Here is a 25,458-nt window from a genome sequence, read left to right as displayed (position 1 = left end):
AGCAAGGTCAAAGAGGTGGGTTTTAAGGAAGGTCTTAAAGGAGGGGAGAGAAGTGGAGGGGCTCAGGCAGGGAATTCCAAAGCATGGAGCCTAGCTGGCTGAAGGCAAGGCTGTCAATGGCGGGATGAAGGGAGGGGGGATGCCTGAGTCGGAGGAATGGAGAGTTCAGGAGATGGGAGTAAGTTGGAGTGGGGGAGAACCAAAACGTCAGACTCAAGTACCTTGATAGCTTAGGTAGTTCTAAACTGTTTATAAATCACTCTGCTGACTAGCAAGATGAGACTGTCTTTAACTCAGAATCCCAAAATTAACCCTAGGACAATCATGCTTTTGCTGTTGGATCCCAACACTACAGAAGCATAAATCTTTAAGCTCTTTTTATTTAGAGCTAGATTGTTCTATTGCAATTTATATTGCTAATCAAATAAATTAGAAAACAAATTAAAACAAGAGTAATAGAACACTAATTAAAAACAAGGCCTACAAACCTGAAAGGAAAGATCACAGCAGTCTTGAGATTTATTGGCAGATTTTCCAAGCAGTAGCAATAAAATTGCTAGAAGACTCTGGACATCAACATTCTAAATGAACTTCCAGCCACTGCCGTTCACAAAATAGTCATTAAAATGTGTTCATTATAAAAATATCATAAATGGAATTAAAGACTCAGTGCCCTATTCTGGCCATCTGTCAGCCTTTATTGAGAATTTCAGCCTAGTCAAGTAGCGCAGTCAAAGGTGGCCCAACGTGTTGTACTGTAGCTTGGTAGGATGTGCCAGCAATTTCCCCAAGTGTACTGTTCTTGATTTTAGTTGTGCTGGTAGGCAAGATGCTGTGTGGGGACTGTACCTTTGCACAAAGGAAAGGGAGGGGGGTGAAACGCGAAGAATTAGAGAGTGAGTCACCATTGAACAACACCTAGTAGCAGACGTGGGATTAAGAAAACAAAATTGCAAATGCCGGATATCTGAAATTCAAAAAAAGGAAAATACTGGAAATATATATAGGCCCATCAGCATCTGTAAATGGGGGAAAAAAAGACAGATTAATGTTTTGGGTGAAGGCCCTTTAACGGACCTCTGATTTCTTTACCTTAAATGTTAATCTCTCTTTTTCTCTTTACAAATGCTGAGGGTTTGCAGCGTTTTCTGGTTTTAAGCTCCAGACTCCGTCCCAGCAGTCAGGGACTGGAGAGAAAAAAGAAAAATCATGAATCCTTAGGGGGGAAAAAAAGGGAAATGAAAGGTTAATGTTTTGGGAATGACCCTTCAGTGGAAATGAGATGGCTGGCTAGAGCAGTTACTGCATCAGGGAATGGTGCCTGGTGTGGTGACAGGATTTTTAAAGGAAGCAAGAAAAGTATATATTTTCTAAAATGGAGAAATAGAGAATAATTCATGTGCAGTCCAGTCTACCTTATTAACTGTTTACCAGATCCCTGGTTTGACTATTGATGGGCAATAATAATAAAGATGATAATTTTTGTTTTATAATTGTAGCCCATTCCATATTGTTCATAGAACAACTCCGTTATCACCATTTCTAATCCTGTTGGGTTTCAATAATGGCCCTGAATTTCACTGGATTTTCTGCTGCTGTGCTGCAGTAACTTTGCCAGGAGTTTCCACTGCACCACTGGTGTACTCGCACCGGCTTAAAGCCCGAGGAAATTCAGGGCCAATGTCTGGACTCTAGTTAGCGTAAATATCCCATAGTAGTTCTAAATTATCCTGTAATTTATCATATAGTCAGGATTCTCAAAATAGATTTAGGTTGGGTCTGTAGGATGTTCCGTACTCTCCGTGCTAAATGTGTAAACTATTACGGAAAATCAGACAATTGACAGAAGTACAGTTTAACATTATTTCCTGCACACGTTCAGGATTTCAGGGGTCAGGACATCCAGCATCTTATTCAAACATACTCCATGCAGCATATAATGAAGTGTCAATTGGCAGAGTTCACATGAGGCTGTTTAGCCCAATGGTTCCACTTTAGGGTTCCTGGTCTTTCTGGCCTCTTCTTTCTTGCACATGCTGCTGCTGTAATAACTCCCTATTATGTTGTGATCTGTTTAAAAGGATCTTGTTACTTGCTATAAACTGGGACAGACAGAGTAGCTGATTGTGAGCAGTCTTAAATGAGAGGAGTCCTGCTGCCCCCTCCCCTCCTCCTGGGACGGACAAATTGATGAGCAAACTGGGATTCGGGAGAGACTTCCTTTTACAAGTAGCTGGCTTCTCTCAGGTTTAAATCTGAGCAAACGTGACTCTGTACAAGCTTCGTTTCCAGAATTTGATTGTCTGATAGACTCATTAAAAATGAATCTGAACACTTATTCATTAGTTGGCAGAGCCGGTTTTCTGAAATTAGTCTCGAAACGGAAAAGAGTCACTGGAAAATGCAGTTTTTATATTTCTCTTAATATGTTTATTTTTTGCTAAAGGTCAAAGAAACCCAAGTGACTTTTATTGTTGTGCATGTAGATTACTGCAAAGAAAAGACCATTCTTAGTCAGCTGGTTTGGATAAGAAGCACATTTTTTCCCTTTTATTAATTTGTTTTGTACCCTCTGTGCAGTTTGTTAATGATTCATCTTGCTTCTTTGAGAGCTTTGTTTTTGAAATTGGCAAATGCTCCAACGTCTGTTTGCTGCCCAGTTGAGAGTCCTAATAATGGCTCGTGGAAAAAAATCTTCTAATCTTATAGTGGACAAGCCCAGTCTGGCACACGTGCAAGCTGTATCTCATTTTAGGTTCTAGATAACCTGTTTTCTTGAAAATATTTAAAAGCTGACTATTTCTAAAGAGCTTTCAGTGCTCTGTCAGCTTGCCATACTGAGGTTATCGTTTTAGCACCAGTGGTCTGTCCTCACAAGGGAGTTGGTTCAAAATAAATCATTCATTATGAGTACAAGAGCAGCGTGAAGCTGGCCTGTACTGTGACTCTGCACCATGCGACAGATGTAAGAAGCTTTTGTAGTACTACCATTCAACCATATTAGAGCATTCAGGGTCATAAAGTCCCAAATGCCTAAAGTTCTAAGCCTTGCATAATTAACCCCCCGGCCCCCCCACCATCTCACAGCACATCAGCTTTACACTGGATAGGGATTAACATACCTACCCCATAAAGAACTTGGCTCCATCCAATGGTTAAGTGACTTTATGCAGTGAGTTGCATACAGGCCAGGAAGGTCCTAGGTTCTATCCTTGGTCTATGCTAAATCAGCTGATCTTGGCCAGCATGCAGTTGGGGCACCTCTGTGCTACTGGTTGAGAGCAAAAATCAACTGGTGTTCTTGCTCCAGATCGCTATCCAGTGACCTCTGGAAATACATGTGTGTGGGTGCACATCAAATGAGACAAGGAGTGAAGGCCCCCTTTGTTCGAATAATCTGCCGGCGCTCACTGTCAAAGCTCACACGTGCAAAATGGCTATTTGGGCCAGTCCCAGAGGATGAATGGTGTCTGAGAATAGGGCAGGGAGAAAATTGACAAAGCAAAAAACCTAGAGTTGCACTTTTTAAATAATGCACAGAGAAGGAGAGAGGAAGAGGAGAGGGGGTGAGAGAGAGAAGCATTTTAATGATTTGAAGGTGTCTTTGAGTTACCCTGCCTTGGTGTGAAGTCTAAGACCTAGGAGGGTGGGTATGTGGATGATATATGTGTGTGTATATATATAATCCCTGCCTCACCTACTCTCTTGTGTTATTCAATAAGTTATAAAGAGAGAATCTAATGCCTTTGATGGAATGTATTCAATTCCCGTTAAATATGTTTGCGTTAATTCTGTGCTGATCATAGAACAAAAGTGCTGAAAGAGTTACAACTCGTGTAGTTAGGCTTGATGGGTGTTACTGAAAAGAAGGCAAGGTTTTGGCCAAAAGAAACACACTGGGTGGGAATTTCACTAAACTGCAGTAGTGTTAGAACAGGGCTTCTCCTCTGAGGCTCAAATCCCAGCATAAAAATCAACACAAGTTTCCAATTTACTTTTTATAAGCAAATTCAAATGCAGTATAACTGAGCTATGTTTGTGTTGGGCCTCAGTAGTGTTCTCCTGCTGGTGGGAAAAGGCGCTGAAGGCCTTTCCCAGAATCACTTAGAAATCATTTATCTGATACATTTCCGATCTGTTGCTTAAAAGAAAAGTCCATTAATTATGTCATCTGATATGAGAAGGTTACATTGTTAGGTTATTGATTCAAATAAGTAAGTTTGCCTTTCAATAGTCACTTGTTCTTATGGGTAACCATTCTCATCATGTAATATTATCAATTACATAGACAGATTACCTGACTTATTCCGAAAGACTCGTACAGCTGTAGGTATAAAAAGGTCCAGCAGGGGATCAAGCTGTTTCTGGGTCTGGTCTAATAGGAATGTTCTTGGGTTATTAAATGTGGGAATATGGCTAGTAAAACATGGGTTGAGCTCACACTTTAATTACTGCAGTGACACAATGCGTTTTGTTGGGAGTTCTGTTGATTTTGCCTAGCATTCAGGCAATATTTCTGTGTTTGAATTGTTTACTGTAATCTTTAGGTCTGATCTCTCTACACTTTCATTTGCTCTTTGTATATTTTGTGCTCATCAAGATGAAGGATCTCATTGCTGAGGAAGGGAGCACTTTTCCCACTTCAGATACCCATGAATCATTCCCCAGTCAGGTACAATACAGCCAGATGTAAAGTAAAGCTCCCTTGACTCTGTAGTTACTGTTACTTGGTAAACGTTTAGGAAAGCAAGGCTCCATGTGCTCGACTGGTGCTGTGCTCCCACTATAGAGAACTACATTTGGTGGGCTTACATCAAATGTTCCAGTAAACATGCTGAAAATATTAAGCCATATATCTATCATTCTGACATCATTGCAAAAAAATGACAACAGAGGATTTTTTAATTTCTCTCTGGTTTGGAGCAGTTGCTTTTTTATTAGTAATTGGTAACTAATTAATAAAGATTGTTCGTGCTATTCGGCCAGTGTACTGTAACTGAGTAACCCTGCTGAGGATTTGTTTAGTATTCGTGCCAGGAATGTCCTGGCTGTTGCACATTTGATCTCTCCAATCCTATGTTGTAAAACACAGTGCAGAGTGGTGTGCTCTGTCAAGTGGATTCAAATGCACAGGCTGAAATTTGCAGCTGTCAGAGAGAGGACTCCCTTCTCCTAACTCTTTTGGTTGCATTCACATCCTGGAGTAGACCGAGAGACAAAAGTGCAAAAAAATGTTTTCAGTAACACTTTTTTTTTCTTTCATTGATGATTGTTTTGTCCGTGGCTTCATTTTGAAAACTTTTCTTTTAATGTTTTGGTCCAAATATATCTATTTCCTGTTTTTACTTTGACGCTTTGATCATCTTAGACTGAATAGCAACAAGGCTTCCAAAACAACTTTCTTGAGAAAAGATTGCCAGCTATCTGCGGATAGTTTTAACCAGCTTAGATTAGCCCAGTTACTGTTCACAGTCTAAACATGTTGCATGAATCAAGACAGTTTATGCACGTAGTTCTGACATGTAAGAACGGTGAAATGAATCAACATTTGCAGCACCCACTGGTTTGGCTTGTGATTGATGGCTCTACCTCTCCACCACCCCCTCAACCCCTCCACTGTCTCAGTTTTACCACACCTGCTTGTTAGACATCCAGCACTGGATGAGCAAAAATTTCTTCCAACTAAATATTGGGAAGACTGAAAGCATCGTCTTTGGTCCCTGCCACAAATTCCGTTCCCTAGCCACTGACTCTATCCGTCTCCCTGGCCACTGTCTGAGACCGTTCACAACCTTGGTGTCCCATTTGACCCTGAGATGAGCTTCTGACCACATATCTGCTCCATCACCACGACCGCTTGCTTCCACCTCTAACTTCGCCCATCTTCTCCCCGCCTCAGCTCATCTGCTGAAACCCTCATCCCTTTGTTACCTCTAGACTTGTCTATTCCAATACTCTCCTGGCCGGCCTCCTATCTTCCAACCTCCATAAACTTGAGCTCATCAAAAACTCTGCTGCCCGTATCATAACTTGCACCAAGTCCCGTTCTCCCATCACCCCTGTGCTTGCTGACTTACATTGGCTCCTGGTCTCGGGAGCACCTTGATTTTAAAATTCTCATCCTTGTTTTCAAAACCCTCCCTGGCCTCTCCCCTTCCTATCTCTTAATGTCCTTCAGTCTTAATGTCCTTCAGCCCTACAACCCTTCGAGATCCCTGTGTTCCTCCAATTCTGGTTTCTTGCGCATCCCCAATTTTAATTGCTCCACCATTGGTCGCCGTGCCTTGAGTTGCCTAGGACCTAAGCTCTGGCATTCCCTCCTTAAACCTCTCCGCTTCTCTACCTCTCTCCTCCTTTAAGATGCTTCTTAAAACTTATCTCTTTGAACAAGCTGCCCTAATATCTCCTTATGTGGCTTGGTGTCAAATTTTGCTTGATAATCGCTCCTGTGAAGCGCCTTGGGATGTTTTACTACTGCAAGTTGTTGTTGTTTGTTGTTTATTGAATTATCCTTCTGTGCAGCTTAACTTTATTTTAATTGTAAAAAAATATATAATGTGGTGCGCTTTTTTTTAAACAACATTTTGTGGCAAATTTTCATCTTGCTCCCTGGGGAGTGGATTGCCTGCCTGTTTTAGAACTCTGCCGATTTTCATTTCATTAATTTCCCTACAAGAATATGACTTGGGCAATAGTCTTTGGGTCTTTGCATATCTCTTGTTTGTTTTCACTGCTAAATATAGCCATGATGTAGACAGTATAGAGGGATCTGCCTGGCTGGAGATGTAGCTGTTTTCAACTCTCTGTGCATGGCTGACTATACATTTAGTTATTTGAAATGGAGTAAAATGCGGAGCAAATTGACATCGTTAAGCTATGAACTCTCGGCACTTTTGGTAGTTATGATGTCAGAAAATGAAGGGAAAATGATCCAATTCCACAGACGTGGATTGTGTTTTGCATATGTTAGTGCTTTTGGTTGAGCATTTCTTGTTCGTAATGTACCCCTGTTAATTATTGCAGAGGTTGTTTGAAAAATAAATTGGATTATTTGAAGGATGACCTGGTTAAAGTTATGATAACCCTACTCCTAGGGATTTTATAGGCAGGGCTAAACATTATGACTTCAGCAATAGTAATGGTCTTTTTAAAATGCTGTAATAGTATTGGGATTTTACGATTTAATGTTGGACTTTCGACGGAATCAGCAATATGCAAAACTCATTATTTAAATTGTATTTATCTTTTTCGCTTTGGCTGTATTTTTAGTTAATTTCTGCCATCTAGGTTCCCTGGCTAAGTGAACAGCCAGATGACTTTCTTCAAGGTCTCTAACCAGGCCCTTCTTGAGCTGATAGATATGGGAAAGCAATCAGCTGCCCGTTGGTTCCTTCCCTCTGCAGCATTGTTGAGTTTGTCAGTCGCTTAGCAGAGAACTGTGAAGGCAAACACGCATCATCGCACTTTGTGGTACACAGGACAGTTGTGAAATTTCTAACCTGCAACTTGGCCAGAGAAGACATCTCTTCCCTTCACCCCTGCGCCCGCCCCCCCCACAACAAAAAGTAAACCGATGCCAAGTTTAGAAAGTGCCCATTATTTTCATCACCAGCCCATCATTCATCAATTTATTTGTTCGTAACAATCTGTGTTTCTTGTAGTGTGCTGCTAAAGAAGGAGATTATTAGGAGGGGTAATCAAAAGGTGGGTTTTACAGCAGGTCTTAAAGTAAGAGATAGAGGCAGAGGGGTTTATGGAGGGAATTCCAGATCATGCTGCTGAAGGCACAGCTGCCAATGGTGGGACAAAGTGGGGGGGAGGGATTGCACAAAAGACTGGAGTCAGAGGAACAGAAAGTTCAATGGGGAAAAGGCTGTAATGCTGGAAGTTACAGAGATACGGAGGGGTGAGTCCATGAAGAGAGATAAATGCAAAGCTGAGAATTTTAAATTTTGAGGCATTGGAAGATTGGGACCCAATGTAGATCATCAAGGGCAGGGTTGACGGGCAAGCAAATCTTGGTGTGGGATAGGATATGGGCAGCAGAGTTATTTGGATGAACTGAAGTTTATGGAGGAAGGGAAGCTGTCCAGGAAAGTACTGAAGTAATCGAGTCTGGAGGTGACAGATGTACTGATAAAGGTTTTAACAGCAGATGGGCTAAGGTAGAGATAGAGGCAGATGACGATGGAAGTAGCCAGTCTTTGTGATGGAGAGGATGTGGGGTTAGAAGCTCAGTTCAGGGTCATATTGGGTGTTGAGGTTGTGAACAATCTGGTCTGACAGAGGTTGGGGAGGAGGATGGAGTTGGAGGCAAGGGTTAAAGATGATAGCTTCAGTTTTCCTAATGTTTAGCTAGAAGAAATTGTAGATGTCAGACAAGCAATCTGATAGCATAAAGACTGTGGCGGGATCAAGAAAATGGAAGGGGTGTCATCAACGTACATATAGAAGCTGATCGCATGTCTGTGGATGATGGCACCAAGGGGCAGCATGTGGATGAGGAAGAGGAGTGGGGCTAGGCTAGATCCTAGGGGGACTCTGGACTTGACAGTGTGGGGGTGGGTAGAGAAGCCATTGCTGGAGATGCTGTGGCTATAACTGGATAGATAAGAGTGTAACCAAGTGAGGGCAGTCCCACCAAGCTGGACAACAGAGGAGAGACACTGGAGGAAGATGATGTGGTCGACTGTATCAAAGGCTGCAGAGAGGTCCATGAGGACAGGGGGTGAGAATAATGCCCACAGTCACAGACACAGAATGTCATTCGTGAATTTCTGTCCTATTGGAGGGGTGGAAACCTGATCAGAAGGATTCAAACAGGGAGTTGGGCATGGATTTGGGAGGCGGCAACATGTTTAAGGATGTTGGAGAAGAAAGGGAGGTTAGAGATATGGTAATTTACAGAGGGGTTGAAGATGGGATTTTGAGGAGGTTCTGAAAGTACCTCCCCATGGAACAAAGCAGCCAATAAACAGCGGGTGTGCTGTAGAGAGATTATTGATCGTGCATCTAAATAGAAAAAAAAACTTGCAAATGTTGGAAATCTGAATTTAAAAAAAGAAAATTCTGGAAATACACAGCAAAATAGTAAAAGAAAAAATTGGTAAACATTTCTGGCATACACCCTTCATCAGAACATGTTTTCATTAACTGTTTTATTTGAAATTGTGTGAGAATTCAGTATGCAAGCACGAGTGTGAGGATTGGTTGAAATGCACCACACTTGGCATGTGTGACTGATTCAAGACCTGAGTACTTGTGATCGTGTAGAACCTATAAAGAAACATTGTTACCTGGTAACGTATTGCACCAAAAAGTGAGAGCAACAAATGATGTGATTGGGGGTAATCTTGACTTTGGGCGATATCGATTAAGCCGTCCGTTATACATCACACCCGATTTTCATTGGCTTCAATTGTATCTTGGTTGCACCTGTGGCTACATATTTTTAAAGTTTAAATCAAAACTAACCTGAAGCTACTTGCATCTGCTGCAGTACAAACTTGTCTCAGCATCTAACATGGTTGTCTCTCTCAATGGAAGCTGTTCATGTGTCTGCTAGCTCCCCAGTGTGACAACATCCCTTTAATTCAAAGCATTATTTCTGCTATGTATTGGTACATAAAATCACAAAAGTGCAATGTGCCTGGATTTGAATTTTTATGCTCATCACTGTATTTTCTAAATTGATTGCACTAAAGTCTTTTTTCACAGTCAAACTTTGACCTCAGCCCAAGAACTGTGTAACTGTGACTACTAGGCAAATACCAAAGACATAGAATTGTCATCAATTCCCTCTGATTCCTGCAGCATTGAAAAGAGCAAAGTATTAAATTCCTTTTCTGTGTTGTCAGTGTGGGATGCACAAATAGTCTGTTTATTTTCAGCATGTTGGCAGGAAAGTGAAAGGAGATGTTGCAGACTTAATACAGAGTGAATCCTGCAGAGATGACAATTATGTTGACAGGCAACTTACTTTGGGGAATAAATGGAGAAGAATAGAAATAGTTGTACGTCAGTAGAAATCAACTGCCTAATTTCCAATATTTGTCCTCCCAGCTAGCAGAACCAGTCTGTAATTCATATGCTGAACAGCCTGGTAATATCTCATTCTATAGGTCTGAAATAAACACCAAGGTTATTGCTGGGTGCAGCACAATTAAGATTAATAGGTTAATAAATTCATGCTGTTCTGACATATTTGTGGTGGTTTGCAATGCAAGGGTTCTAAATCAGTCCAGATTATTGTGATTACAAATAGTCAAGCCATGCAAATATAACCAGAACACGGCTAACTACCAAACAATAAGTTGAACTGTGGTGTCCAACGGCACAGTTTAACATTGTGTTGTATCTAGGTGTGGGGTAGGGCTACGGTTGCAGTAGGCGATCGGATCACATTGGAATTAACTTGGGATAAATCTCTTACTTTAAAATGCTAGTGCTGGGGAGTTGAAGATCTAGACGGTTTTAAGTCTGTTTTCGAGCCCTGACGAGCAGCATGTACAGTATTTGAAAGTACAGCTGAGGTGAACGTGACAGCGAACAGTGCCAGCTGTTCTGTGAGTCATTCCAGAGGTTTCATCTCCTGCTGTGGTGTTGTCAATGATGAGGCATTGCCTTGAATATTTAAAATTTATTATTAAAATCAAGTTTGTGCTTCAGTAAGTAAATTGGACTATGAAGTGTGGTATTGAACCATACGGAGCAGAACATCCTGGATTTGATTTATATCCTGTGTTGAGTTAGCTGATTTCTACCAGGGAAGCAATTGGGGTCCTACAATTAGCCTCAATGTTCCTGGACTAGTGAGGGGGTTGGGGTGGGAGAGAATATTCAGACAGATTTCTCATTCCTGATGGCTATTCAGTGACTCTGTTGTGAAAATCTGCAATAGGATGCATCTTGGTGTAAATGCTAAGATGCCTGGTGGGAACCTCCACCACTGACCCCGGTGGACTTTCTGGGGTCAGGGAGCATTTCCCTACTCTGGCTGCCAATGGTGGGCGTCCATGCCACTAGGGTGCATGTAGAGCACCTGCCTACCACAGAGGCAGGAGAGTCCAGTTGAAGAGTGCCAGATTGGGGGGGGGGGGGGGGGGTTGATAACCCACCTCGTGCTCCTCCCCTCAGAAAGAAAGATTCCTGCTTTGACGCCAGTAATTTTGTAAGCGGGCTGCATTGAAATATTTTTTTAAAGATTTCTGCCCTCCTTTTGTTTGGGGTCCAGGCCACAATGCCAGTCTGGACCTCCACATCTGCCAGTTGGCAGGTGAGTATATCTGGTCTCCGCTGATCATAAGCCGGGTCCAAATTAAGGCCCGAAATGTGGGAACTCCCAAAATAGGGAAACCCTTCCCCCTGGCTCCTCCGCCCCCTTTAACATAGTTGCCATTTTTGTGATGGGTTCTGGAAAAGGTTCCAGCCCTTCTGGTTTACTCCCGCAGAAGTTACGGTGGGAATACGCCAGAAAGGCCAAGGATTTTCAGGGCCAATATATCGGGTGTGCTTGACTGTGATGGCCTCTATGGTGGAATACCTTGTTGATATTGTTTAGATATGTAAAGTAAAGAATGCCTACCTGGGCAAGATATATTGGGCAAGACTATTGATGTATCTATGATGGAACTTTACAGTGCGCCCAAGAGAGAAAGGGAGGAGAAAAAGCTGGGTTTTTTTTCTATTTTTGTGAGTCTTACCTCCGTATCCACCAGTTCCTCAGATACGAAATGAATTTAAAATTTGTGTGTGTTTGATATTTGACACTTTAACCTACAAACAAGTCTCCCCTGCTTCAGGATCCTTGTGACCATTAGCTTGTCCCTATGTTCATGTTGCGAATATTATTGATGCTCACAAATAGTATGGGAGTGGGAGGTGCTGAGTCAACACTACACTACTTCGGGACTGCCAAATGCTGAAATGAAATAAAATTTTATAACACAAATATACTGCCTTCCCGCAGGCAGTCCTCTTATACTTTGTCTTAGACTGCTTGCCGGAAAGGTAGTATAGTTGTATAATAAAACTATATTTTAGCTTGGCACTTGGCAGCACTGAGGCTGAGGGACTCTGGACTTGGGATATGATATTCCAGTGGTCACCTGCATTATTTTCAAACTTCGTGAGCTCCAAAGTGGAAAATTGCCCAGGTATGTCCTGTCCACAAAAAGCAGGACAAATCCAATCCGGCCAATTACCGCCCCATCAGTCTACTCTCAATCATCAGCAAAGTGATGGAAGGTTTCGTCGACAGTGCTATCCAACCATCTTCAGCTGCTTCATCAATGACGTTCCCTCCATCATAAGGTCAGAAATGGGGATGTTCGCTGATGATTGCACAGTGTTCAGTTCCATTCGCAACCCCTCAAATAACGAAGCAGTCCGAGCCCGCATGCAGCAAGACCTGGACAACATCCAGGCTTGGGCTCATAAGTGGCAAGTAACATTCGTGCCAGGCAATGACCATCTCCAACAAGAGAGAGTCTAACCACCTCCCCTTGACATTCAATGGCATTACCATCGCCGAATCCCCCACCATCAACATCCTGGGGGTCACCATTGACCAGAAACTTAACTGGACCAGCCATATAAATACTGTGGCTACAAGAGCAGGTCAGAGGCTGGGTATTCTGCGGCGAGTGACTCAGCACCTGACTCCCAAAGCCTTTCCACCATCTAGAAGGCACAAGTCAGGAGTGTGATGGAATACTCTCCACTTGCTTGGATGAGTGCAGCTCCAACAACACTCAAGAAGCTCGACACCATCCAGGACAAAGCAGCCTGCTTGATTGGCACCCCATCCACCACCCTAAACATTCACTCCCTTCACCACCGGCGCACTGTGGCTGCAGTGTGTACCATCCACAGGATGCACTGCAGCAACTCGCCAAGGCTTCTTCAACATCTCCTCCCAAACCCGCGACCTCTACCACCTAGAAGGACAAGAGCAGCAGGCACATGGGAACAACACCACCTGCACGTTCCCCTCCACGTCACACCCCATCCCGACTTGGAAATATATCGCCGTTCCTTCATCGTTGCTATGTCAAAATCCTGGAACTCCCTTCCTAACAGCACTGTGGGAGAACCTTCACCACACTGACTGCAGCGGTTCAAGAAGGTGGCTCACCACCACCTTCTCAATAAATGCCGGCCTCGCCAGCGACGCCCATATCCCATGAACGAATAACAAAAAGTGAGTGTGGGGCAGTCTATGGATTAAAAAATAAAGTATGAAACACAAGTGGGTGTTAAAATTCATTTTTACCTGAGAAACCTGCTGATACATGGGGACCTTCATAAATATGATTTTGTTTTTGGCGCCCCTTCTGTGAAATATTCCTTAAAAAGGGTGGGGTACATGATGAGTGAGTACTTTGAATGTTAATTCTAGATGAGTCCCATATATTTATAGACAGAAAGAAAAGTCATGAATGTTGGAAATCTGAATTAAAACAGAAAATTCTGAAGCTCCATTCTGGCAAAGGATCCTGTCCAAAATATTTTGCTTTCAGATGCTGCTGACCTGCTGTGCATTCTCAACATTTCCTGTTTTCATTCTGTATATTTAGAGTTTGTGTGGTGCTTAAAATTCAGATTTTAAGTACTCCTCCACAGATCCCTTGAGCTTATCCATCTGCTGTGATAACATTTTAACTTCATTCCCACTCCGTATACTTAGTAAAAACTGACAGTGACCAAGTGAAAAGGAGAGTTACTAATTTGTTCTGGAGCATATGTTTTCAAATGGGGTCCAAATGGTTGTTAGATTTCTCCCATTTGATGACTTACTGGCATGTTAGTTCTGTTACTGCACACCAACAAAGAACACTTTCTGTGTTAATAGCACTGTTTTCTTTTGGTCAGCTGACACTGACCTTCCAAAGTTAGGACAAGGAGTGTATCAATATTTGCAGGTGGTCCCTCACACATTAAAGTCTGAAACCACTCTTGTGGAACAATACGTAGAAACATCCTGTTGCTAATAATTATTTTCTAGATTGAGTATTGGCCCCATTTGAAGACTGACTTTCAATAAAACGCTTTGGGAAATTAAAAATGACCCCGTTGAGCCTGGAGTCTACTTTAGGTAAAAGGCAGGTTTTAGATTTAACTCCGGGGCCTTCTTGCTTGGGATTAATTTAAATGCTAAACTGAGGTTCAACTCGGCTATAGAAGAAGTCTGGGAATTAGAAGTGGGGGTGTACAGTAACAGTGGAGTTTGTTTTTCTGCACGTTATTGCTCACATGTTCTGCTCTCCATACAAAGCAAGGTCCCTTCAGGTGGGAGGAGAAGGTCAATAAACTGAGTCCTAATTCCTTAGTGACATTAATGTTTTGCCTGTTTTAATTTTTTTTAAAGAAAAAATTAAGTCACTAGGCCTACTCTTGCCAAGAACAAGCTGTACCAGCTCTCAGAATGAAGTACTTTTGCAAAGAACATGTATTTCATTTTTTTTTAAAAAGCCATGTTGAACTATGTAACCTCAGTCTGTCGAAACATTTTACATGGATCTCTACCTTTCCGAATGTCACAATGCTGTGAATAAAAATAAAAATGTGGCTTCTATTTGCATTGTTGTGAAAATAAAGCTGACCCTGTATTCTTCAGTGTAGTGTAAAAAAATTACATTAAAACATTCATTCTCTCTCCACATCCTCTTTTTGTGTTTTGCTCTTTCTCTCTTCCTCATCCTTCTTATCTTTTTCTTTTGCTTTCTTTCTCTCTCCCCTGTCTTCACAGCCCATTTGGCTATGGGATTTCATGCTGCCAATGTTTAGCTCTTTTTCTTTTTCAATCTCCACTGAAAGAAAGGTAGACAGCAGAAACATACTATGGAAATGGAAACATCCACAACAGAAGTGAATTGCTTAATTAAAACTGTAGTTTTAATAGAGGGTTTTCACTAGTTCTGCAGATGCTGAAAAAGCTGCTCCTCCTCAGTGGTCTTTTGCTTTCTATCATTGGAGGGTGAGAGAGGGGGAGGGAAAATGGATGAGATGGCACCATTGAGGGAGAAGGATAGTCATAATCTTGTGGATGTCACTCCTGCTGAATATTGAGAGGGTTGGCAAGAGGAATCTTACCCAGATCCAGACCTGCCAACTATCCTGTATTCAGCGGGAGTCTGATGCGTGAGGGAGAGTACAATTTCTCTGCATCTGCAGTGAAAGCAATCTAGTCAAGCTACGGGCTTCTCCTGCCAATATGTTTTTTTTATTGGAGATATGAATTGGTCACTCTAATGGCCGCTGAAGAAAATAGTGCAACAGAATAGCTGCATTGGTGGTAACAAAACCAGAACACCAACAGGCCTATGACCTGCATGATGGATGTAACTTTCTCTTTAACCATGTTTTTATTTTGGCGTGAAGCAATGCCTGAAGTATACTGCGCTTGATCAAACATCTCACACCAAGAATTTGCCCAATCTCATCAGACCTGACATGGCTACCTGCGTCACATGTACGAATTTAATGGGGAGTTTCACTCTGCTGGGCCTACAGAATGTACATGAGGTCAGTGCATCCATGCAGATAGTATGGGAACATTTTTTGACTTCATGCTCCCTACAGGGGGCCTCATCCGCTGTGAGCGCATACCTGAAGTTCAATCAACACATTTTCTGTTGTATCTACAAAAATTATTAAGTTTACTGTTGAAACAGTGAGTCAACCCAGCCACATAACATGAAGAACGAAGCAAGAGGATGTTGTGTCTGGTTGGGTCTTTGCATTTAGATACAGAATTAGCAATTTGATTTGGTTGCTTTGGTGGTAGTTCATATGTAATAAGGTCCCAAAATAGTGGAATGAATAGAATTTTGAATTGCACTGGGTTAATGGCTAATGTTAATTCATCATAGTTGAGGCAAATATTTTATCCAAAAATATAAATAAGAAACAAAAATGGACATAATATTTATTGCTAATGAACCATATATCTTATTAACTTAGATTCAGTTTAAAGGTGTAGTAATACTTATTAATCAAAACATATTTGCCCAGTTATATTTTTAATGCTAAACGGCATTTTGCAATGTAAGTGACACTGTGACTGGCGAAATCAGCAGGGTGGTTGTGGTGATGTTATGGGCTGGGGTAAGCACCCAGAACACGTCCTCTAGTAAATCACAATTCCAACATTAAGGTTTTATTTTGTGGAGAAAATAAATACTTTAAATGAAGCAATTCCTTATTGATCATGTACATTTTAGTTTGCAGTGCAATACTTTTTATACTGTGGGCCAGCGGGTACTATGCAAGAAGGGAAACTGGTTTAATTTACATTTTATGGTGCTTCAAAATGTTTAATTTGGTTCCCACATAGTTCATAACATTTTGCACTCTGACCACAATCTGGCATGTCGGAAAGAAGTTTTTGTTTGTGTAAATCCAGTCTTACTTTTTTCCATCACCAAGGAGTTTTCTCCAGCATCTTGCAATTCTGCTTTTGGTGAGGGATTCCTTATTTGTATTATTTTACTAACTGGTATAACTTTTGTTTAGTGCTAATGAATTGTGATGGGATCAGAGAAAAATATGTCATGATGCACCTTTTGGTAAAGCTGTGAGTTTACTGAACTCTTTGAATTTTGAAAGAATTGCCTTTTTATCTGCTGTTTTGTGTTTTCTCTTTATAGAATCTCAGGAATTTTCACAGCCCCAACTCTGTGGGCACCACTGGGAATGACTGTTGCCAACGGGAACAGACCATCTCACCGAACTCAACCACAACAAAGACATGGACGCCCCACCTTTATGATTCCGGTCCCATGCCAGGCACAACACCAGCTTGTAGTCCAGAACCACAGCATCATGGGGACTCGGAAAAGCCCTCTACCAGCAAAGAGGAAACCAGCAGGGAAGAAACAAAAGTGTTTGGAACTGTGAAGCAAAGCTGTCGAAGTGACGAGAATGAGAGAGACTCATGGAGGAGTGAGGAAGCTGGACAGGATATATTTCAGCTGGATGGTGAACTGGACATTGAGCAAATAGAAAACAACTAGGCGATCAGGTTCTAGGATGCACGAGCAGAAGAGATCTATAAAATTCTGCACTGATTGATGCTTTTTTTTTTAGTGTTTTTAACAGTATTCCAAAGGCACGTGAAGTCAAACAACCTCACACCTAACATGTCTGTATCTGAAAATTGGATTTGCCAGATGAGAGTCAGGCAGTCATAGTTCTGTGGGGGCAAACCCAAAGGGGATTGGAGGTAATTACTAGTTTTTAACCTACTCCTACTACAGTTATAATTGTCCAAGGCATTGAGTTTAAAGCTATGCTCAAGAAAGAGTGGCCCCTTGTTACATGTTTTTATACAAGCTTGATCACAGTAGTGTTATATACTGTTTCAGTGCAGTGTGAATGATGTTTATAATTCTGATCTAGTAATTGACACTTCCCCACCCCCCCAATCCAGTAAATTAATGTCTAACAGAGATGCCAACTTTCCAACCCAAAACTGTGATCTCAATGGATTGGAGCCACAAAAGCAATCTGTCACATGCTGCGCACTTTAATTCTTTTTGTTTGAATTTTATTTTCTTATACCTACCTACTTTTTTTTTTAATCTCCCTTAATGTTTAATTTACTTCTTTCCATTTTTATTTTCTTGCAACTAAACTTTGTTGTCTTTTCCTCTGACACGGCTAGCGAAACAGAGCCACACCACTGTCAGCTCGAGTTTTGATTGCTGTGTTTTCCGATATGTTTGTACTACTAATGCTTGTAATCCATTACTGCAGATATTATTGTCTAATTTTCAATGAGTGGAAAAAAAACAGGAGCAAAACATGGGTTCCCCTGTGTTATGTTCACATTTGTTCACTTGCAGTAGGACTAAGTGGATAGCTTTGTCAGAGAACGAACACAGGCGCAATGAGCTGAATGGCCGCCTCCTCTGCTATAAAATTCTATGGGGAATATATACTCACTGGATCTTTACAAGGCCTGTTGATGGGGTCTTGGCCAAGTGATATTAGCAGCCTGACACGGGAGATAGTGACAGGTATGGCAGACAGGGAGAGAAAGGAAATCGAGAATTAACATAATCAGTGTGGTGCAACAATATAAGAATACTGTCTTGGAACTACAAAATAGAGAGGAAGTTAATCAAGGAATCCTGCCAAAATCAGGAGAGTTGGCATCTCTGGCTTTGGACACCACCAGATTTCCACTTATCAGTGTGTGTGTCTACTGTAGACTCAGGGTGTCCATAAATGGACTTGTAATATGAACATTATTAAAAAAAAAACCCACTCAACATTTTTAAATTTATATTAAAATAGTTCAATACAGGATAAACATGTTTTCTACTGCAAGGATTATTTTCTTCTACTTACATGTAACAAATTATCTACAACCTCATTCTTTGCAATAAGCTTAACCAGGAATTAGTTACACAGAGTGTTCGAAAGATAAAACCAGCGCTGCTGGTTTCAGATAGAATTTGGGAGGATGATTATTGTAAGTGAGGTGGGAATGAGGCAGGGTATGGAAAGGTTGCAATTTAAGTGTGATCTTCTTTGTTTAGGCATTACAATTTCTGGAATATCAGGAATTCCAAGAAAAAAAGCAAGAAAGTCTGTGAAAGTATTGAGTATTTTAAATGACTTTTTTTTTCCAAACGTAGACCAAGCAATATTTATGCCTATACAGTACTACCTGCATGTGCTAGGGAAACTGATAGTAGCACAATGCATTGTTTAATGTTGAAGGCCTTGTAACTCATGAAATGCTGTCAAGTATGGGATGACTGAGTTGAGCCACAAAACCCAGTGGCTAAATGCAGTTTTTTCCGACCATTAGTAGCAGCAATAACGCAGCACTGCGTAACCTGTTTGCCTTACTTCAAAAGCTTACACAGTAAACGCTACAGTTATATGTGGCAAGTCTGGACATTTTAACGTGATACAGCTAGCTTAAGGAAACATATGCTAGCAAATCCGGGTGCATATTCTGTATGAAAAACTGCTTACCTGCAGTGAAAACATGGGCTACAGTTGCTGAAATGAATTGGAGAACATTACTGTATTTCAGAATATTTGTAATGCAGTTCTTACCGAGAAGCAAGGAAGTTTTTCAAGATCCAATGCATGTTATGAATCAGTAAACCTGATTGTTATGAAGAGACTGTCTTCAGCAAAACTGTATTACTTCCTGTTGTTTTACATAGGCTGTTCTCAACTTTCAATAAAAAGTGAAGCAAAAAGCTGCTTTTTTTTTTTCTCCTTCCTTATTTTACTGTTGTTGTACCCTGTTCACTATAGTGCATTTCCCATTCCCCTCTATCAAACTGGGAGGAAGAACGTAGAGCATAAACCTCTCTCTGGCCATCTTTATCATCATCATTATTCACCAAGATACTTGAGTCTACCAGGGTGAAACCATTGAGCCTGAGACTCAATCTCACAACCAAGATCTCACCTAGTGAGAAATTTTATAGGATTTATAGAGAAACGGTATTCTTTTGATTTTTTTTTTCAGGAAGCTAAATTACTCGATGCTTTCGAATCAGAGTGGTTGCAGCACATAAGGAGGCTATTCCGCCCATTGAGCCCATGCCGGTTCTTTGTAAGAGCAATCCAGTTAGTCCCATTCCCCCGCTCTTTCCCCGTAGCCCTGCAAATTTTTTCCCTTCAAGTATTTATCCAATTCCTTTTTTGAAAGCTACGATTGCATCTGTTTCCACCACCCTTTCAGGCAGCGCATTCCAGATTGTAACTACTCGCTGCGTAAAAAAGTTTTTCCTCATGTCGCCTTTGGTTCTTTTGCCAATCACCTTAAATCTGTGTCCTCTGATTCTTGACCCTTCCGCCAATGGGAACAGTTTCTCTTTATTTACTTTATCGAAACCTTTCATGATTTTGAACACTTCTATCAAATCTCCTCTTAACCTGCTTTGCTCTAAGGAGAACAACCCCAGCTTCTCCAGTCTATCCACATAATTGAAGTCCCTTATCCCTGGAACCATTCTAGTAAATCTTTTTTGCTCCCTCTTTAAGACCTTCACATCCTTCCTAAAGTGCGGTGCCCAGAATTGGACACAATACTCCAGATGTGGCCGAACATAACTTCCTTGCTTTTGTACTCTATGCCTCTATTTATAAAGTCTAGGATCCTGTATGTTTTTTTTTTAACCGCTTTCTCAACCTGTCCTGCCACCTTCAAAGATTGTGCACATATATTCCCAGGTCTCTGTTCCTGCACCCCCTTTAGAATTGTACCATTTTGTTTATATCACCTCACCTCATCCTGCCAAAATGTTTCTCTGCATTAAATTTCATCTGCCACATGTCTGCCCATTCCATCAGCCTGTCTATGTCCTCTTGAAGTCTATTACTATCCTCCTCACTGTTTACACTTCCAAGTTTTGTGTCATCTGCAAATTTTGAAATTGTGCCCTGTACACCCAAGTCCAAGTCATTAATATATATCAAAAAAAGCAGTGGTCCTAGTACCAACCCCTGGGGAACACCACTGTAAACCTTCCTCCAGTCCGAAAAACAACCGTTCACCACTACTCTCTGTTTCCTGTCACTTAGCTAATTTTGTATCCATGCTGCCACTGCCCCTTTTATTCCATGGGCTTCAATTTTGCTGACAAGCCTATTATGTGGCACTAATTTATTTCAATTTCAGAGAAGTAGGGAATCAAATTATATCTTTGTTATTTCTTTCAAATTAGCAACTATCTGGTAATTTTAATCCTCTTATGGACCCGATGAGAGGTGTAATCAGATGCTACTCTGCTCACATCTAATGTCTTTGCTCCTCTTCAGGGCTAACAGACTTCATTTGATTAGATTTTTCTACAACAATAGAACTCTGATAAGCAAAAGAGAATTTCTATAGCCTTGAGGCTGGTTGGTTGTTTTTTTATATTATTGTAGGGCAAGAAACTGGAATAATTGGGCAAGATTTATTCCTAAATTGCCAGTATTGAAACTGCTGGTATGTCTGAGGGGTAAATGTACTAGTCTGAGTAAAATGTAAATATGAACATAGCCACAACTTGACTACAGTGGCAACAACTTGGAGACTGACCAGTTAATCATGTAACAATTTTAACAAAATACATTGATTGCAGATTAGGATCAGCTTGATCACCTGCCGGGGGAAGTTTAGCACCGATCAAAAAGGTAGGAACTGTAGAGCAGGTCATGAGTTTCTGCAGCTTCTCCACATACTCATGCTAGGTACCTACCATTAGTATATCAAGTACAGTAAATTGGAAAACCAGTGGTGGTCCATTTTCATAGAACTTTTATCCCTTGTTTTTTGGGGGAAGAAAAGCATTTTCTCCCTGATCTGTGCTCCTCTTCAAGTCGATACATCATAACAGCATCAGGCAGCCCCTTTCAATGATATGTGTTTTGGGGTAAGGGTTAAATTTCTTTTGTAACCAAAAACAGGAGAAAAATAATTAACAATCCAGTAATTATTATGTTTCAAAGGTGCACATTCCACAATTTTGTTAGATTGTTAATTGCAGAGAAAAAAAACAGGCATTCTCCTAATCATTTGGCTGAAATTTCTCTGTTACATTTGTGGACGTATTAACCCATTTATTTTAAACAGGATAAACGTCATGTAAAAATAAGAGAAAAAGGAATTTCAGACAAATAAGTTACATGTTCATCCACCACTATTCCACCTTCTTATTTCAGGGCCTTATAACCAAGTCCACGCATCAAGTCAGCAAAATACTGACTAACCTCAGCTAATGTACCACTTCCCGTTCCTTGCTGCAGATAAAACATGCAGAAGCTTAAGACAGGCTGAAAATTTAGTTGTAAAGGAAACTATCAGAACATTGGCTTAAACCCAAGGGAAACAAACATGCACGTTCCGAATCATCTGATAACAGCACCTGTGGACTAAACAATGTTAGAAACTTGAAGGGGAAAGAATGCATCTTCTTTTCATGCAATGGCTAACAGTAAGGCTGGTGAGTGTTGTTTGTGTGGGTGGAATCACAGCATTAAAAATTCATTTTAGTTCAACGTTGAACTGATAAAAGAACTAACATCTGAGGTGCTGTCAATTTAAAACAACCATTGTTTAAGGGGTGTTCAAACTGGTAGTCAGTTATGTTTGAGTCACGAGGGTCAGAGATAGGGCTGATTCTCCAGCCTGAGCTTCCCTTGAAGGCAGTTCCTCTGGAGGAGTGCAGGAAAGCTGAATTTACCGTAATGGGTAGCATCAAAGCACTGCCTAATCCATAACTACAATGTCATAACATAAAATCAACTCTAAATTGATAGAAACTTAATCCACACTTGTTGAGGAATCAGACTACACAGTGAAGAAAAAAATCCAATTTTATTCTATTCACTGGAAAGGCCATTGCAATTTATTCATCATCTTTCCATTCATAAGTTATCAAATCTTTGTTCCTGATGTAATAAATTAGTTAGCTACCTGCTCTCTACTGTTTAATCGACTCACAATACTGAGAGTTATCTCCGCCCAATGGGTACTGTATACCTGTGCAACGTATCCCAAACTGAATTTGATTGTATTGCTGTAAATTATAGTTATATGTACCAGCACTAAAACTGATTGCAGCAGCACAAAAGGTAAGAGGCAATAAGTCATAGGGAAACAACTCACTTTCTAAACATAATAAAAACAAACAAATGTTGGAAATAAACTAGGTTCATCGGAATTTATAAAGAAAAAAGGCAGAATAACGTTCTGGGTATCAACCCTTCGTTGGAACTGAAAACTGAAAAACAAGAAAGCCCTAAAAATCTTAGGTGAGGGGATCTGGATGCTTATACAGTGCTGTGGAAGAGGGTGAGAATCTGGGAATAGTGGGTAGATACTAGCGACTGTCAGCACTGGGTGAAAAAGATGCTAGGATAAGGCAGCACTGGGCAAGATGCTAGGGTTTGGAATATTAGGGGAGGAACAGGTGTCTGGCCGCACAGAGTTCTCTCCATCACAAAGTGCCGACTTCTACCTCCGTAATATCGCCCATCTCCACCCCTGTCTCAGCCTAGCTGCTGCTGAAATCCTCATCCATGCTCTCATCACCTCCACAATCGACCATTCCAATGCTCTCCTGCTCAGCCATCCATCCTCCACCCCCCATAAACTTCCATATAAAGCTCACCCAAAGCTCTGCTGCCCATAACCTAACCCACACCAACTCCTGCTCAACCATTGCCCGTGTTCGTTAACCAACGTTGACTCGCAGTCCACCAACACTTCAAATTTAAAATTCTCATCCTCGTGTTCAAGTTGCTTCATGGCCCCACCCCACCTCTGTAACCTCCTCCAGGCATCCATGACCTCTGTGTTCTTTGGGCCCAATACTAATGCAGAGGGGGGTTGTGAGTGGGGGATGGAGGGGCGCAATAGTGGCAAAAGCCGGAAGAAGTTTCGGCGCGTCAGACTGTCCGATTTCAACGTGGACACCTACTTCTAATTTTACTTTCGGGTTTCGGGTTTCGGGTCTCCAATGTGCGACAGCGGGCGCGTTGCGAACCTGCATGACGCGATCTCAACTTGACTCTTTAAAGGCCCAATTCAATGATAGAATTTGGACGAGTTAGAAGTTTGTGCAAAGAGACGCCGAAGTCTAAAGATGGGCTCAGGACGGGCTGTGCCCTGGTTTAACGTAGCATCACCTGATGTACTGCTGGGGGCAGTGAGGAGCATGAAGGAGATAATCTTCCCCAGCAACAGGAGGAAGAAACCTGCTGCTGTCACCAAGAAGGCATGGTTGGAGGTGGCTGAGGAGTGAGCAGCAGGAGCACGGTGTCCAGGTCTTAGATGCAGTGCAGAAAGCGGCTTAATGACCTAACCACGTCAGGAAAATTGAGTACAGTTGCTGATTCACCTACATCCTGTAGTGCACACAACCACCCACCTCTCACTCTGTCTTGTCAAGCGTACTTCATCACATCACTCCTCACAGCCACTTAAGTTTCAAAAGCACCCATCGTTCACTTCCTATGCACTTTCTCACATCCCCAATTAGCCAATTCATCACTGCCACTCACCCCAATCCTTATGGATAATCACCCTCACCGAATGCACTGGATCCATTGGGTAAACACACGCCTTACAGGCACTCATAGGTGTGTTGTTTCCCTCGTTGCAGGAGAAGTGAGCACAAAACACAAGGGAGAGGAAGAGGACTGGAGGTGGCCTGCCATGGATTGTGCATCTGACAGGTGCAGAGGAAGAGGCCATCAGTGGCAGATCAGTGGCATTTCTGCAGCCCTAACCAACGGAGATGGAGAGACTGGGACTTCGCAGCTACTTGGTGACAGAATTAAATATCTCTGACCCACATTTCATACAAGACTATGTCATGTTGATTTGATCTCAGCAATGAGTGAAATATGATAAGCATAATTATGCTGAGTGGCAATATTCTTACATTGCCAGTATTAATTCTTTCTTCCATGGCCTTCATGCGTAGAGCAGTAGTCCACGGACTTTCCTGACGACAATTCCTCAGAGGCCGGGGGATGTGATAATTAACTGAACCTTTGATCTATTAGGGCATCACTGGCATCCCGAGCAGCAATGTGAGCAGCTGGTCTGGCGTTGGGTGCCCCATCTTCATCTTCCTCCTCCTCCTCTTCATTGGAATGGTCATCGGATGATGAGTGATGAGCGCCTTGTTCCTCCTCCAACTCTAGTCCTCGGTGTCAAATTTTGTTTGATAACGCTCCTGTGACGTGCCTTGCGATGTTTTACTACGTTAAAGGTGCTATATAAATGCAAGTTATTGTTGTTGATCTCCTCTCTGTTGCTCTCCTCTCTGTTGTCCAGCTGCAGTTCCCACCACAGCACGACCTTGCTGCCATGGATGCTGAGTGTCTTCCTCCAAACTAAAGCAGCCATGATGCCACCCATCCTAATGTTCTCTGTGTGAACACCTCCAAACTTTACCAATACGTCTGAAACCACATGAACTCTCAGCGAACCGTTTACCAGAGGGAACTGAGAAAGCAGCTGTGAGCACTGAGCTTTTATTCATATCGGGACTCCTGACCTTTAACCATCCCCAAGTGCTGCTCAATCTCGCCTCTGTTTTTCTCAAGCCCCGGAAAACCTGTACTGGGGGTGTTAATTTCAAATCGCTGCCAAAATCTCGTGAACATACTCTGATTAACATATTATAATCACTGACCTGCAAGTTACTTGGCCCATACCCAAACCCGTCTTGGTTAAACCTGAAGTGGGAGGTGGGTTGGTTTGGGTTTCCCATTTTTGAAATTTTAACCTACCCACCAGCCACTAACCCGCCCATCGTGGGTGGTTAAAATTCCCCCTTTAACACTGGCCTCTTACCCATCCCCCTCTCCCTCCCTTCAAGCCAATATTGGTGGTTGTGCCTTCAGCCATCTAGGCCCTAAGCTCTGGAATTCCCTCCCTAAACCTCTCTCTCCTTGTTTAAGCTTCTCCTTAAAACCTACCTCTTT

General features: G+C 41.8%; 1 protein-coding gene across 2 annotated transcripts in view; it reads left to right on the top strand.

The window, feature by feature from the left end:
- fam53b (family with sequence similarity 53 member B) overlaps window positions 1-19,223 on the top strand; it is an 80,934-nt gene extending 61,711 nt beyond the window's left edge. For both annotated transcript variants that reach the window (XM_068002321.1, XM_068002320.1), the window contains exon 5: window positions 16,650-19,223. In XM_068002321.1, coding sequence (XP_067858422.1) covers window positions 16,650-17,015 — 366 coding nt within the window. In that variant the 3' untranslated portion in view covers window positions 17,016-19,223. The remainder of the gene's footprint in view (window positions 1-16,649) is intronic.
- The last annotated feature ends 6,235 nt before the right edge of the window (window positions 19,224-25,458 follow it).

Source organism: Heptranchias perlo, chromosome 21 (genome assembly GCF_035084215.1).
Source record: "Heptranchias perlo isolate sHepPer1 chromosome 21, sHepPer1.hap1, whole genome shotgun sequence".
NCBI lineage: Eukaryota > Metazoa > Chordata > Chondrichthyes > Hexanchiformes > Hexanchidae > Heptranchias > Heptranchias perlo.
This window is presented reverse-complemented; position numbering and strand designations above follow the sequence as displayed.